The sequence below is a fragment of the Lytechinus variegatus genome, chromosome 3 (genome assembly GCF_018143015.1).
Source record: "Lytechinus variegatus isolate NC3 chromosome 3, Lvar_3.0, whole genome shotgun sequence".
Lineage (NCBI taxonomy): Eukaryota > Metazoa > Echinodermata > Echinoidea > Temnopleuroida > Toxopneustidae > Lytechinus > Lytechinus variegatus.
In genome coordinates this window covers 32,464,389-32,478,067 of record NC_054742.1, presented here as the reverse complement: position 1 = coordinate 32,478,067, position 13,679 = coordinate 32,464,389, and the positions used below count along the sequence as shown (strand labels likewise).

The 13,679-nt window shown below is 34.3% G+C and overlaps 1 protein-coding gene across 2 annotated transcripts in view; it reads right to left on the bottom strand.

Moving 5' to 3' along the window:
- Positions 1 to 13,679, bottom strand: part of LOC121410795 (ralA-binding protein 1-like) — a 41,495-nt gene that overhangs the window by 21,572 nt on the left and 6,244 nt on the right. The window contains exons 1-3 of one of the 2 annotated variants that reach the window (XM_041603109.1): positions 9,344 to 9,545; positions 1,271 to 1,403; positions 241 to 548 (exon numbers count right to left, since the gene is read on the bottom strand). In XM_041603109.1, the coding sequence (XP_041459043.1) occupies positions 241 to 548; positions 1,271 to 1,403; positions 9,344 to 9,380 (478 nt within the window). In that variant the 5' untranslated portion in view covers positions 9,381 to 9,545. Of the gene's footprint in view, positions 1 to 240; positions 549 to 1,270; positions 1,404 to 9,343; positions 9,546 to 13,679 lie in introns of those variants that run through there. The other variant, XM_041603108.1, reaches the window with a different exon arrangement.

Genomic DNA, 13,679 nt, shown 5'->3' with positions numbered 1-13,679 from the left:
TGTAACAGTTGTATGATCATCTAGGTTATTATTATTTTTTAATTAAAATTCAACAATGATTCTAAATGATGTAGTTGAACAATTTATAACAATTAAGTTTTGGTAAACAATAAACTGAGTTTTATATTACCTGCATTAATCAAACTTTGTACAGAAAATGAACTTTATTCTTAGAAAAAAATTGAAAAGGATTTAGATATATCTTGAGCGATTCACTGCCAATGAGACTGAAATACATACCTGGTTTAACATATGGAACATCAATGGTGTGAGCTTTCTTTTTTATCTTCTCTCTCTCCTTGCTTTTATTTCTCTTCTTTTCCTCACTGCTTGCTTTAACCTTCTTCTCTTCATTGCTTGCCTTAATCTTCTTCTCTTCTCCACTACCCTTCGACTTCTTATCCTCCTTTGCCCTTTCCTTGCTTGGTCTTCGCTCTTCTGTTATCTTTCCGTCTTTTTCATCGCCCTTCATTTTGTCCTTTGGTTTGGCTTTTGCAGAAGGAGCAAAGCGATTTCTGAACAGGCTGCCTCTCTTCTTTCCTTTCCCTCTGAAAATGAGGAAAGATTGCAGGTGCTCAAATATTTTATCAAGAAATATCCTTACGAAAAGCTTTTCAAAGCATTAGACAGCATAGCTTCTCTTTTTATTTTTGGTTTTGGTTCCGCCTTTCTATTAAAAGTAATAAATGATAACTAAACTAGTATATACTTTCAAAACTGGTGGGTGAAGGGATGAATATCCTAAAGAACAAAAAGAAAAAAACTGTTAAAGATTGTCAGTCATAAATTAAATTCCAGGTCAGATCAAAAGATTAATCGTTTTATTTTACAAGTTCATCATAAGCAAGGACTGCTAAATGCAGCATCTGCTTACAGTACTTCAGGGAAGCATTCACCTACATGGTATCTTAATACCATAGTTGCAATAATCACAATGTCATTACAAACATTTGGTTTCACACACCCATATATCACAAAATTATGAATCATTGAATCATCAGCATAAATGTGTCATGAAAAGAATGTTGAACTTTCAAATACAGGTATAATTTCCTGTCACTTTAATTAAATTTCCGTGTTCAGCTTGTTTAATTTTTTTTATTTATTAAAATAAACAAATAATGATGGGTTAGTATTTAACAATACAAATAAAAAATCACATGATCATGTAAAAATAAGTTTTGAAATAATGTTATATTTTTTTTATAAGACAAGTGACAAATAAGTACACAACTGGAGTATGAAGCTTTCTTTGATTTGTATCTTTTACCTTTCATCATCTTCTTCTGAGAAGCTTTCAGCAGCTTCAAATGTCTTGTAGCCCTTTTCTTTCTTCTTTTTATCAGCATCCTTCTTCTCTTTCTTGAGTTTGAAAGGGTCTTTCTCTCCAAAAGAGTCAGAATCTGAAATTAAAAACAAAAGAAATAGAAATATTAAACATTATTTCAAGCATCTAAAATTAAATGGAACTTAATTTAAAATAAAATTTAGATAAATCAATAAATTGAGAAGATACAACTTGATCTTCAAAAGCAATACATTTCATGAAGTTAAGGTTTTATCCACAAAATTACCAGTAGGTACTAGTACAAGATTGACAAAACAATAACATTGGTATCTGTATGTCAATAAAATCTAAGCTTAAAATTTATTAACCAATTTGGAACTATTTAAAGGGGAATGAAACCTTTGGAACAAATAGGCATGTGTAGAAACAGAAAAATCAAAGAATAAGAATAAAGAAAGTTTGAGAAAAATCGGACAGACAAATAATGAGAAAGTTATGAGCATTTGAATATTGCAATCACTAATGCTATGGAGATCCTCCTATTGGCAATGCGACAAGGATGTGTGATGTCACTGATGAACAACTTTCCCTTTGGTGGACTATGAAATAACCTCAAAATGTCTCTTTTTGCTTTTTCTTACGATGATACAAACTCTATATCCATTATGTATTCTTAAAAAATATGTATTACATGCCCTCATGTAGAAAGAACACATGATCTATGGATAGATGTGATAAAAGGGGCAATTCAAGTGAAATATATACTAAAGTAATGGGAAGAGTTGTTCATCAGTGACATCACACATCTTTGTCGTCGCATTGCCAATTTGCTATCTCCATAGCAATAGTGATCGCAATATTCAAATGCTCATAACTTTCTCATTATTTGTCCGAATTTTCTCAAACTTTTGTTGATCTGTTTCTTTGATTTTTCTGTTTTCACACAAGCTATCTTGTTCCAAAGGTTTCATTCTCCTTTAATAAAAATATTACAAAACTAACAGTACAATAAATTCTTGCTTGTGAAGTTTTGTTCTTCACATCAACATCTAAATTTTATATCTCTAGAATGAATGAAATTATCAAGAACTATACACACAGTGTAAATGACATTGTTATGTTCAACTTTTAAGATGGAATATATACAGAGTAACAGCCCTATTATAGTAATCAACGCTAATCATTTGATGCACACCTTTTCCTCACTTTTCAGTTATAATGAACAAAGCAGAATATTATCAATCGCAGGAAATGACCGCCGTAATCTTGAGTAAACTACAACCGCGATTTAATCATGCAATATTGTACAATACATACTGTACTCAAAATGATACAGTTTCCATATAAATGTTATTGAAAGCAAGCAAAGGGTCACCAAATCATCATTATCTAGAAGCACACGTCAAGGGCATATTAGGATAGTCCCCAGTATACCATGCATACTTTTGCTCCAATCAAAAGATTTGTTTTTAGACAAATTTTTCTATCTATATTCACTGGTTAGTTTTACTTCTTTCCTTTTAACAACTACATGTACATGTACTGTGTTTACACTAACTTGTTATGATGATCATTGTGTAATCCAAAATTTGACTCCTATTTAACTAGCAGTGTTTCAAGAAAACTTTGAGCCATCTTCACCCCCTGTTCACATTCTAAGTAAACAGTATTTGCTAAAATAATACCCCATTTTCACATTTTCAAGTATACTTTACTCAATGAATATCAAACAGAAAATTCCAAACTAGGCCCAGGAAAAACTCACACATTTTTCAGTTTCGATCTACAAGTAAGTAAGCTTTAAAAAATTTTTTAAATAGAAATCATGAAAGCAATATGTATTTCAAAATCCCAAATTTTCATGCAAAATTTGGAACAATTATGATTGTATCACATAGCGATAAACCTGGGCTGGGTGTACAGTCTGTACACACTGTATACTCATGACACTTGTCTTGTATGTGATTACACCACGAACCCTAACCCATTCACTAAAAAAAACTAATCTTTCATGTATAAAGAAAAAAAATTGCCAAAAATAATTATCACCCCAAAACCTAATAAGAAGATTACCATCCTACATGTAATCTTGCAACAGCATGGCTTCTGTCACAAGATTGTCACTTCTCTCAAGAAGTCATGATTGTTTCCTTTCCATTTTCTGATACTCAGGCCATGTTTATGCTTCCACAGCGTTTCCAAACGTGATTAGTCCAAAACACGGTTGCGTTCATGCTTACTTTCATTAAAACGCCGTTTCAAAATGCCGATCGTAAACTCACAAAAAGGTGCGCTTGTAAACATTGTTTGACTAGAATCAGGCTTTCTGGGGAAGTATAAACAGGACCAACATCGTAAACGTGTTTAAATGACGTCATTTGGTACATGCTTCTGGTGAGATGAAAATCCGCAGGCAAATACAGTCGCATTGCTCCATGGTCACATGTTACTTCCACTGAATTACCTCTCATCTCCCTTGTTACCATTGCATGTGTAGTACTATTACTAGTATTACTCTTCCAATTTGTCATCACCATTAACGTTGAGGGATTTACACACACAAAAAACCTGGAACATGAGTTATAATGAGGAGACATCACCAGATGCCCCAGTAGCATAAACAAATAGATATTTTATTATTTTGTATACTTAATATTCTTTATTTTTTCTTACTATTATCTCACCATGGTGGAAATTATACAGCTATATCAAGAAGCTCCATGCAATGACTCGATGTTTATATAACAGTCAACGTACCTTCCCAATAACAACACTTGGAAAAAAAAACTTTTGAAAAAGGGTGCGCCCAATTTGACCTTGCTTTCCTGCTCAACGAAAATTACAATGCGAAGCCAGCTGGAGATCGTGATTTCGCCTCTGAAAAGTTAAGCATAAACAGCACTCCCAGAACCACGTTCACGATCGCCGTTTTGAATCGATGTTTGAAAACGCTGATTCTGTCCTCGCAATGGAAGCATAAACACACCATCAGTAAGGCAGACTGACAAGATAAACGTGTGTTCACATGAGGCGTTGCTGCATCAGCCCGAGTTTGCTCAATCTCAAGATTTTAGCCCTCTTCGCCCCGTTCATGATTAATCGAGATTCAAGAAACCCTATCTTTACCAGCACAAGAAGATCAATTAGTGCTTGAGCGAGACATAAATGCATTTAGATGTGACGCCGTGAATAAATAATCCAGAGTGCATCTGCACCTGCAAATTAGTGGGATAATTTGTAAATAGCGCGCTTATTTGCAAATAATCCAAAGTTGACATGGGATTGCAATCTCGAGAATGAGCGAACTATCCCGATGATTGCGTCTCCATTACAAATAATCTGGAGATTGTTCAGATCGGATTAATTGCCAAATCAGATATGTGCGCTAATTTGAAAACTCAGACTGGTGCAGACGGCCCTGTGGAAGAGTTTTTAACATAATTTTTTCACACCTTAAACTTCATATCCGGACAAATTCAATGAATATTCATTGTTTATCAATTACAAGATAGCAAGAAAATATACATTTTGGGGCAAACAACAAATTGCTCCTTTCATACACTTTTACCCCAGTAAAGAAAACAGAAAAAAAGTAACTTAAAAGATGCAAGAATTGAAAACGGGTAGCCCCCCCCCCATGTGATTTCCAACTATGGGTACAATTTACAATGACTACCATTTGCGGGGAGTGTATTCACACAAGCTAGCTACAGGTCATTTACTAATACCCTTTTTACACACGCTAAAATTTCCTTAACCCCATACTATAGGTGGGGCTAAATTGCCATTTAGATTTTAGCCCCACCTATAGTACGAGGTTAAGCTTAGCCCTTTTTCTTTTTACATAGCATTTTTGCAAAGTGGGCTAACCCCACATTTAGTACGGGATTATTTGGCCCTGCAAAAAAGCAGGGTTATCCCAGGAATTGCGGTGCTACATGTAAGAGCGATAATACGGGGTTAAGATCGTTAGTGTAAAATGAAAGTGGGCTAAGCGCTCCCATTCATGCCCTGTTGTCCAATCAGAGGTAAGCATAATGAATATTCATGAACAGAGAACACGGCGATGAGAAAAAGGGTGCGCCATAAGTCAGCGAGTTGGAATTCGTGTTTTAATACTTTCCTCATCAACGCTCGTGAATATTCATGAGCTACCACTAGTCCAGGGTTAGCGAGTTTCGTGTGTGAAAAGCAAGCATTCCTTATCCGGGGTTAGCAATATCTTGGCATGTGTGAAAAGCAAAAAATAGTACGGGGTTAAGGATAGTACAGGGTTAGTGATAATCCGGGGCTAAGAAAAATCCTGTGTAAAAAGGGTAAAATTTATGACTGTGACCTCAACCAATAGTGAACACACTACCTGTAAACCGAACCTTAGGGCCCATAAAACTTCAAAGATTAAAGTCAACACAGTTACTCTCTCAGAACTAGCCATGTCTTGTTTGGCTTAGATCAAGTTTACATATCACAAGATGGTTGGAGGATGGGGGTAATTATCACATATTAATTTACTTGAGGAACAAGTCTTGAGGTGAAGTAGGGCAGGGGTACTAGAACAGGACATCACAAGCAGGTCAGTGGGTAAAACCAAGGAGGTACTACCTCCATGGTACAACAGAGAAATTAAGATATTTTGGTCATGGGTTCTACCTTGGTCTAATCTCCACATCTTCAATGCCAATATCCCTACATTCACACTAGTATCCAAAAGGAGGCCAGGTGGGTGTTAAAGAGCGACTTTAAGAAAAATTGGTGAACCTGTCCTATGCGCTAAATAATCACCAATGAACATTTAATGGTAAATATCATTTATCACAAGAAAGGATCACAAGTCGTTTTCAAAGTCACTCTTTACAGCTTTACGAACTTACAGCTTTACGAAACGGCCCCCAGGAATTATATATATACATGTAGGCTGTGCACAGCATGTACGTTGGAGAAATTCCCCACCAGTCTTATAATCATAAGGGTAGGAATTGACAAAATGGAACTGAACCAATTTGGATCAGATCAAAGAAAAATTAGACCAATTAAGATTTGACTTTGACAAAGTGTCAATTCCCCTTGGTACCACCAATGCTAGTAAAAGAAACCTTTGAATGACATTTTCTTGTTTGTCAAACAATTTATAAGAAAAAACACAGGAAGCCATTATCAGTATTAAACAGTTGAAATATAAATTTGCTTAGCATTAATACATGAGCTGCAGTTGGAATCAAGAGTGACATGTTAAATTTAAGGAACTTTTGAGTCAATAAACTTATTAAAAATTTCAGGCAAATGATTTGTAAATAAATATCCACATTCACCCTGGAAAGGTTCCAAAAAACAACCTAACATTAAGTCAATTGCTAATCTACATGTATTATTATTTCCACTTGATATGATTTGAGCTCAAATGTTATTCTGGCAACGGGAAAGCTAGCCAGGGGGTTGATAGATATAGCAACAATGACATGTAATGTTTACAAGTGATTTCAAGTAATATTGTGTTACCACGGATATCAAGGAAATCAAAATCAATTAAAGATCTAATTAACCAATTAAAAATCTAAATACTTGTTAATCACCTCAGCAAATATCACACTACAATAAATATGAATTGTACATAGACTACTGGACTGTACGTGAATATAATCATGGACCTACTACATGATATAATACACATACCCAATAATTTCATGTATATATTGGGATAGCTCTGTATACATAATCAAGATTCTGCCAAATGGTGCCAAAAGTTGCTGGTACATGTACGTGTTTATATCTGGTTCTCCAAGGGTCTTATTCTGTTTTGTTTAATGATCCAACACTTTGGCAAGCTGCTGGGTGCAGGATATGAATTATTGGCTCTTCTGAATTATTTGTATAAATGAAATAAATAGAAAATAATTTCCTTGTTGGCACCATTTTCGGCTCTTGCATCGGTGTACTTAGTGCAATAATCATTATTTATTGTATAATTTCAGTGTGTATTTTCACTCGGTGGCCCCTTTTCATAAGCTCTGCTTTCTACGGGTCACCAAACCATCATTCTGTTGTTTTTTTTTTGCTATTCTGTTTGTACTTGTATATGATTATCAGTATTGGCATGTATTTGTGCAATTGTTTGTACCTGATGATGGTTGAATAAATAAATTGACTTAAAAATTTGAGAAAACAATGAATTAATTTTAATGTCTTTACATGATGCATACTAATTGGTTTCATTAAGATACCGGAACTTGAGGTTTTGAGTTTATCACGGCTTATTTGCCCAGGCAAGAAATGGGTCGAACTAAAGCTGAGAAAAAACAGCTGGAACTTGCCAATGATATTGGGTCAGATTTTCAGATGCATAAAAAGTAGCAACAGCTTACAAGAATTGCTTGTAGTAAAAGCAATTGCTATGTATGAGCAACAAGCCTTTACTAGCAATTACTTTATTTCATATGCATAACACTTTGCTTGAGCTTAAACCCTTTGCTTGCCTTCAGAAAGCGACTGGTAGCAATTTGAACAATGGCAACATTAAAGAACAAAGGCGGAACTAGTATGCAAAGGGTTTCCTGATATGGCAGTACTCTCATGTAACATTTTTTCCCTTAGATTTGATGTCAAAATATTTCCCTAACTTATTTCTAATTATTAGATTTATATAGTTTTTATTTTGTTTGCAATTAAGAGGAAGAAAACATGTATATACATGCATAGGCTAGCAGCTACATGTAGCTACTGTACACCTTGGGGTTCTCCTAAATGTATACATAAACATGATTATATTACGTGAACGTTAATCAAGTAAATGCTCAAGCTGCTCTGACGGAGCTTGAGAACAACCCAAGCAAATGCTTAGATCCACTTAAAGCAAAAGAATTGCTTTATGCATATGCTTTTCAGCAACTGAGTATTATCATCGAGGGAATGCTAGCAGGCAGTTAAAAGTCACTTGAGCTTAATAGCAAAAGCATTTGCCTGCAAGAAATAACTCATTTTATGAATACAGAATCAGGCAAAGCAAAAGCCTAACAAAGCAATTGCTACTATTTACGCATCGGACCCATCGCATCAAGGATATGCGAGGACCAATGAGGGGACCAAAAAAGTTAACAGATTGACAAGGCCTCCCCCCAAAAAAAAAAATTTAAAAAAATATAAAAGATTGAGCTTCCAGGGGGCAGGCCAATAGGCCAAGTGAATACCATTTCCTTTTCTTTAAAATTATGCTACATGTATCACTGAATCCTCATTTCATTTGACGGATGATATCAATGGTCCGAACTCTTAAAGGTGGTTTTGAAATACGTCAGTTGAACCCATGGTTTATGCAGATTGCCTGAATAAATGACGCTATTAACTGTGTGTATTAAAACATGTCCAAAACTATTTTATTCACGAGTCCACTGTTTCAAACAGTCAACAACATCATATCAACATCAATATCACAGTGCTGTTGGCTGCATCCATCCTGGCTGATTCTGTCAATATACTGTTATCCATGCGCGACCACAAACAATAAAATCTACTCCTTTGAGTTTTAATATCGCCAATATATATTTTTTAATTGATTTTGATTTTACAAGCTAAACTGATTTTCATTTAAATATTGCTTTAACACTGGTATTGAATTACGACATTATCTCTTTCATTGCACTTTATTCTGAACTATTCAAGAAAGACACAACATCAGGTGTTTAATACAAACCAAACTTTTGAATTCAATTTCTAAAAATCATTCAATCACAACCAAATTCCTATGGTGATTTACACACATGAATTTAGTTTGTTTATCAAAAAGCCATTTTATTTTTGTCAATAATATACCAAAGTATATATGTCAAGAAAAACACATTTCATACTAAGGTATAATATATTTTCATCTTTTTCATAAATTATTCATTTCTATACTCAAATATACCAGATGCAGACAAATGCCATGACACAAAAGTCAAAACAATAAAAATACATGTGAAGATACATGTATTTAACAAAATAAAAAATATCAAAACATCTTCAAATCTTTTAACTTTATCACCTCAGAGTATTTTGAATTTTCTTATTTCTAAATAAACTTACCCTTCTTTTTCAAAGTCTTCTTTGTCTTAGGAGCCATTGGGGATTGAATACTGATAACTCAACAGGATGAAAATGCTTCTTGTAAACAAAAAAATCCTTTTATCAGAGGAAATAAAAAAGTTGACTTGAGATGAAGAGTTAAACAAACTTTTTCCTCACTAGCCTCTGCCCTCTCACAGACTGAATAACTGACTTGTGAGAGTAGTTTTGATATATCGAACACCCAGATATTCAACAGACAATGGTAGTCTAGGCTTACAGACCATAAATGTACAGGAAAGTGGCAAAAAACCCTAAACACTTTTTATTTGGTACGAAGCCAGAAAGAAAATTTGAATGCATTATGGTACATTGGTGAAGGCAACTGTTGAGTTTAACATGTACGTACATGTATAACACATTTCTGTGTTTCAGTTGGTTTTTCAATTTAAAAAAGATAGTTTACCTTTTGTCTTCATTGTAATACTGGTACTGGGTTATTCTCTGTAGTAATTTGTAAACATAGAGACATCATACTTTCTAGATATTCTGGCAAACACAAAATTTCAAGATAAAAAAAAAATATATCAATGTATGGTGCTTTTATTGAGGAGTAACAGGCTAAAATGTTATGCATCAACTGCCATCAATTAAATATCAGATCAGCAAAACTGATGCAATTTTGATGGACATTATCTCTAGCACAAGGTGACCAAAAGGGCAAAATGACGACTCCTTATCTGAGATCATCATGAAAGATCAATTCACAGAAAAAAATATTGCTTTTATCTACAAAGTTTACATCCTCAGCAATTTGATATGTATAAAAAGGTCTGCAACTAACAACTAACAAACCACCAGCAAATTTGCTAGCTTGTAATAGGAAGAGGGTTGTTAGCAACCTTCAGATTCTCTACTTCTGCGGGTGTTTGAGTCATATGTGAACTGACTAAATAATTTGGGAAACTCACAATATAAAAATGATCAATACTAATCGATACTATATGTGTTGATATTATCACTGAATACGAATTTCACTCATCAAATATCAAAATCTAGGCAGCATCAGTTCCTGTGCGCACAAGCTGCACTTGTGTTCATGTAGCTTTCCCGGGGGGGCCACTTACATTGATGAGTGGATACCATGCGCGACCAAAAAAACACGTAAATAGGATGTCCTTTTCACGATAGGGCACGTTACGTACGTAACGTGATAAGGGTGTCAAAAACACAAAAATAATGAAAAAGGGTATCTATTTCGCTAGGAAAATTACGTGTTTAGGGTCGAATTTGCGGGATGATAAAACAAAATTAAAATGTTTTATAAAGGATGTCCTTTTTGCCCCAACACTTCGTGTTTAGAGTCCGATTTACGCGAGGTGTAGAAGTTGGGGTCGTACTAAACCAAATAGGGTAAAGCCGACGACCGAATTAAGGACCCGTAACATTCCTGTACTTGTTTAGGGGTTCATTTCAGGGAATATTTGCCAAGACTAGTATCGTTTTGTTTCCAATACATGTTAAGGGTAGGGTTTCACACGCCAATACTTGTTAAAGGGTGCATTTTCAGAATATGGAAATTACGTGTTTAGGGTGCTTTTCGAGCCCCCTTGGTCGCGCATGGTATCCACTCGTGAATGGAAGTGGCCCCCCCGGGGTAGCTTTACTACATGTATTACTGCATTGGCCATGTTGATTTATGTGGTTCATCTAGTTGGTTCTCATTAGTTTGCTGTGCAAACCCTTCACTCACGGAAAGTGGTCTGAATATGCAGCCTAAATTCCCTTGCGATAACTTGTGCAATGACATAGAAGAAGCATTTTTTCCTTGGATTTATTAATAAATTTTGTATAAATTAAAATAATTTTCTAGTCAAAATTTCTAAATTTTGTGTAGAACCTTGCATGGTGAACCTCACGTAACTCTCAGATGGAACAACAAAAAATCAAAATTAGGCAACAAATAAATAAGTATTTTTTGTGAGTTTAAAAAAAATACATAAATTAGCATATTTAATGAGTTTCAAAATTCTGTGTTGAAATTTTGTATCCCCACCTAGAGTTATCATATATAAAACAAACAAAATTGAAATTGATCAACAAATGAATGAGAAAAAGCATTTTTTGTGATTTATGCATAAATTAGCATTTTCCAGTCAATATTTCAAAATTCTGTGTACAAATTTAGCGAACCTCATGCAGCTCTACCAGATGGAAGAAAAAAAAAATCAAAATTGGTCAACAAATAAAGAAGAGGCATTTTCTGTGATTTATGAATAAATTTTGTATAAATTAGCATAAATGATTTTCTACTCAAAATTTCAAAATTCTGTGTAGAAGTTTGATGAACCTTATGAAGTTCTACTAGATGGAAGAATAAAAATCAAAATCGGTCAACAATTAAAGAATGACGGATGCCATGCCACGCCATGGAATTTTATAAGCTAATTTGGCCCTCTGGGCTGGATGAGCCGAAATTAAGCAAACAAAAACTTGAGAATGCATAAAAAGATGGGAAATGATAGAGTACTGTGTAGATTGAGTATCTTGGTTTTTGTCTTGTATTCAGAGTCTCAGAAAATTCTGTTTTCAGGCAAGACAAAAAAGTGAAAGATTCTGTGAGGACTATATAAATCCGAAAGATTTCAAGTGAGTATGCATTCATTTGTCAAAAATCTAAACAATCAACAGTAAAGTGTCTTTGCTTTCATGTTTTATCATGTGCTGTTACATGTAATTATTTGAGCAACAAGTGAAACAGGTTTGTCCTGCATTGGACAAAGTGTACCAACACATCCGCATATTTTTCTCATTATAGGTTAATGTTGTACTTTACTAGATAAACAACCCACACATTTGTTAGGGTACCTGATACATGTATGTGCACAATGTATGTCATGAACAAGAGCAACTCTTCTTAAATTATCTAGTGCTCTCAAACTAAAAAATCAGGTCAAGTTGGCAAAATATTCAGAGAAATCTATTTTAATGTAATAGGTCATAACATTCCAAGAGAAGGTTTACTGACAGTTGGTCTAATATCACTTGGTCTAATATTCTGATAAGCTAACATCAATCCAGCTAAACCCACTTAGTTCCAATTCTCATTTGATCTAATGACCACTTGGTCTAAAAGCCAATTAGTCTAATGACCAGTTGGTCTAATAGCCACTTGTCTAGAAGCCATTTGATCTAATGCCCAGTTAGGCTAATCGTCACTTGGTATAAGTTTTATTTGGTCTAATTGCCATTTTGTCTAATGTATTCTATTGTCACTTGGTCTAATACTAGTTCGTCTAATTGTCGGTTAGTCTAATAATAGTTGGTCTAATACCAGTTTGTCTAATCGTCACTTGGTCTATTATTCATTTGGTCTAAATTGCAGTTGGTCTACATGTAATCTCCATTTTGGCTTATTCCACTTAGTCCAATTTCCACACAGTCTAACTTTCATGTCATCTACATTCCACTTGATGTATGTTTTTTTCCATTCAAATACTTTTATTGATCTAGAACAAAACAATTATTAGTAATAGATAAAATCATACATTAAAAAAAATCAAACCTTCATGTTTTTCATCTTTCATGAAAGACATTCATTAATTTCAATTTTCCAAAACCAACCATTCTTGATAAGAAACCAAAACAACAAGAAGATACTTCAAGACCACATCAAGTCAATCCCTGTAATACCCCCCCCCCCTCCCCCTTTCCCTCCCTCCCTTCCCCCACCACCACCCCATCCCAAAAACACATTCTGACACATGCCACATAGTCACATTCACAAGCACCATTCATATTTTGGTGTTGGCTCAAATTTAATGCATTCCTTCTGAGAGCTGAGCTCATCCCACTTCTGCAAATATGCACATTTCCCTCTTCATTGCTCATTTCTTTTAATTTTCCCTAAAATTATCAATCATTTCTAAATAATGTAAGTTCTAATGACAGAATAATTACCTTTAATCTTGCCGAAAAATAATATATTTCAATATAAAATTACTGTATTATATGTTATGTACAAATTTATTAAACGAGAATGAAACCTTTGGAACAAGATAGCTAGTGTGAAAACAGATAAATCAAAGAAACAGATCAAGTAAAGTTTGAGAAAAATGGGACAAATAATGAGAAAGTTATGAACATTTGAATATTGCAATCACTAATGTTATGGAGATCCTCAAAATTGGCAATGCGACAGAGATGTGTGATGTCACTTGTGAACAACTCTCCCCATTACTTTAGTAGGCTTATATATTTCACTTAAATTGCCTCTTTTATCACATCTTTCAGTATATCATGTGTTCTTTCTAGAAGAGGGCATATAATACATATTTTTTAAAGAATACATCATGAA